The sequence below is a fragment of the Pollachius pollachius genome (assembly GCF_949987615.1).
Source record: "Pollachius pollachius genome assembly, chromosome: 18".
Lineage (NCBI taxonomy): Eukaryota > Metazoa > Chordata > Actinopteri > Gadiformes > Gadidae > Pollachius > Pollachius pollachius.
The window spans coordinates 18,766,609-18,769,108 of record NC_136951.1 but is presented as its reverse complement, the minus strand read 5'-3'; the positions used below and the strand labels follow the sequence as shown (position 1 = coordinate 18,769,108).

The window sequence follows — 2,500 nt, the reverse complement described above, 5'->3', positions numbered from 1 at the left end:
TGGCCGTGATATTTGATGTTATGCTATTTTATATTATATAGATATTATATTATATTATATAGATAATAAAGCAGTCCGGGAGTCCGCAAACGGCAACAATTACTTCTCCTCCATTTTGCTGTTCAATCTGCTTTCGGGCAGAAAATTCACCTCTATTCAAGTCTTTGCGTAGTTTTTTTTGTATTCGCGCCGTGCCTTCATTTTTGGTCTGATCGCACCTTTACTTTTTTTCATTGTTTCATGCTGTTTATTATTGTTGCCTTCTTTCTTTGTTTATTACTGTTGCATTCTTTGTCTGCCAAAGCTGATGTCCTAACATGCTGCTCATGACATTATGATTTCTGACGTTTAACGCGCTTTACTACACTCTCTATCTCGGACGCCCGATAGACTAGACTCTCCAATGTAAGTGTGCGCTACAGTCCGTGTTGATCACTTCCCTCCACTGTGCAGATGAAAGCCTTTACCTCTCTACTCATCTGTCTTTGTGTGAGAGTTTGGAGCATTGTTAGTCGACGAACACACGGCTCTCCTCCTCACACAGACATCACAGGAGACAACAGACTGAGATCTATGAGTCATAAATCAGTTTCCATCAGATTTCACAGAGAAAACAGATTTCACAAGATGCCGGTTTCCAAGAGTGGAAGTTTTGCCTTTTTACCTTTAAACAAGTTTTGAACAAAATGCATACATTTTATGTATAAATGAATTGTATTTTCAATCAAACCTGTTGTCAGTAAATGATGCAGGCTGTTAAAATACAAGGTACTGAATAATCTTCATTCCCTTATATCTGGTTGAAGGAGGCCGTGGTGAACGAATGCTAACACAACTTTAAACTCTCATCGTAATGCCACCACACAGCTGACATGATGTGATTCCTTCCAGTTAATGTGGGGCGTATGCAGGATAATTGCTAATGTATCAATCTCAAATAATCTTTCTAATAATCCGACCATCAGTATAACAATCTATAGATCTGCATTCACATTTATAACTCATGTCTATGGAGGGGCTGGAAGGTGTGGTGGATATATTTATATATTTTTAACTGATTGATTTGAATGATTGATTTGAGAAGGGTACTACTTACAGTATTTGCTGTATCCTACACGCAGTCCCATTCAACAAACTTCTAAATTAAGACAGATAGACATCTACAAGCGCTTCCTTTATCTCGTGTCTATGCCCTTGTTTATTCCCTCCGTTAAATAACATCTTACTGGTATTTTTAATTTCTATATATCCCATAGTTAGCTACTCCAGCTCCTGCTTTCCACAAATTGTGTAATCAGCTTGTGGCTATTGGAGCTGTTCTGTTTAGGGAAACACAGATTCCATGTATCAACGTTAACTTCTAAATACCAAATGTCAACGTAGTCATTCACACAACATTAAACACCAGTTGTTAAAATAACCCTGAAATGTTAGTTTAATATTTTATGCTAAAACTTCATTTCTAAAGGTCACGCTTCTTAGCTTTGGACCAGACCGGCAAAATATGTTTATAAAAATAAAAAAGACTGATTTTTCCCTCGATTGCCAATTTACATTTTTATGTTTGTCTCTGTGTTGTGTCATTAACTAGTCTAGCTGTGTGTGTCCTTTTTATATTTTGTGTCTTGTGTTTCAAATGCCCATTTCTTTTCCTTTCGCTCTCCTAAATGTCCTTACCTTCCCTTCTCTCCGCGAGAGCCCCGGCAAGCCCTTCACAGGGGTGTGTTGTCCTGTAACCATGACGTCAGGTCTTTGTGATGATGTGATGGTGGTTTCATCCCGGAGGCTGTTTCATCCGGCGTTACAGTCCTTGAGGAGGACTGTCTCTTCCCTGTCTTGTTATCCATCCAAGCTGAACCTTACACCTGTTTTAACGTTCCTGGGCGTTGTGTATTATCAGGTGTATTGCGCCCAACCCCCAATACCAGTGTGTGTGTGTGTGTGTGTGTGTGTGTGTGTGTGTGTGTGTGTGTGTGTGTGTCCAGATCCAGTGCCATCAACGTGGTGAAGATCCTGAGGGTCCTACGAGTTCTGAGACCCCTGAGAGCCATCAACAGAGCCAAGGGGCTGAAGGTGAAGAGACACACACACACACACACACACATACAAATACACATACACACACCTACACACATATACAAACACACATACACACACACTGGCACTCAGACAAGCACACAAACACACACAAACACACACACACACACACACACACAAACACACACACTAGCACTCAGGCAAGCACACACACTTATTTCTTTAAAGATCTGCAGGAGGTGTATGCAGCACAGGACACAAACACACACACACACACACACACACACACACACACACACACACACACACACAAACGTGCACACACACTGGCACTCAGGCATGCACGCACACACACAATCCTTACATAGATCCCATGTGCGTTGTATATACAGTTAGCCGCCAGCATGTCCCGTTAACCGCTCCCTCGCTCTCTGACGCACTGCCACCTCGTGGGGTAACGCCT

General features: G+C 41.5%; 1 protein-coding gene across 1 annotated transcript in view; it reads left to right on the top strand.

Annotated features, from left to right (window-relative positions):
- Window positions 1–2,500, top strand: part of LOC307089612 (voltage-dependent L-type calcium channel subunit alpha-1C-like) — a gene marked incomplete at both ends in the record, with an annotated part of 101,161 nt that overhangs the window by 41,980 nt on the left and 56,681 nt on the right. Inside the window, one exon of the mRNA XM_079755967.1 lies at window positions 1,986–2,073. Within this exon, the coding sequence (XP_079612093.1) occupies window positions 1,986–2,073 (88 nt within the window). The remainder of the gene's footprint in view (window positions 1–1,985; window positions 2,074–2,500) is intronic.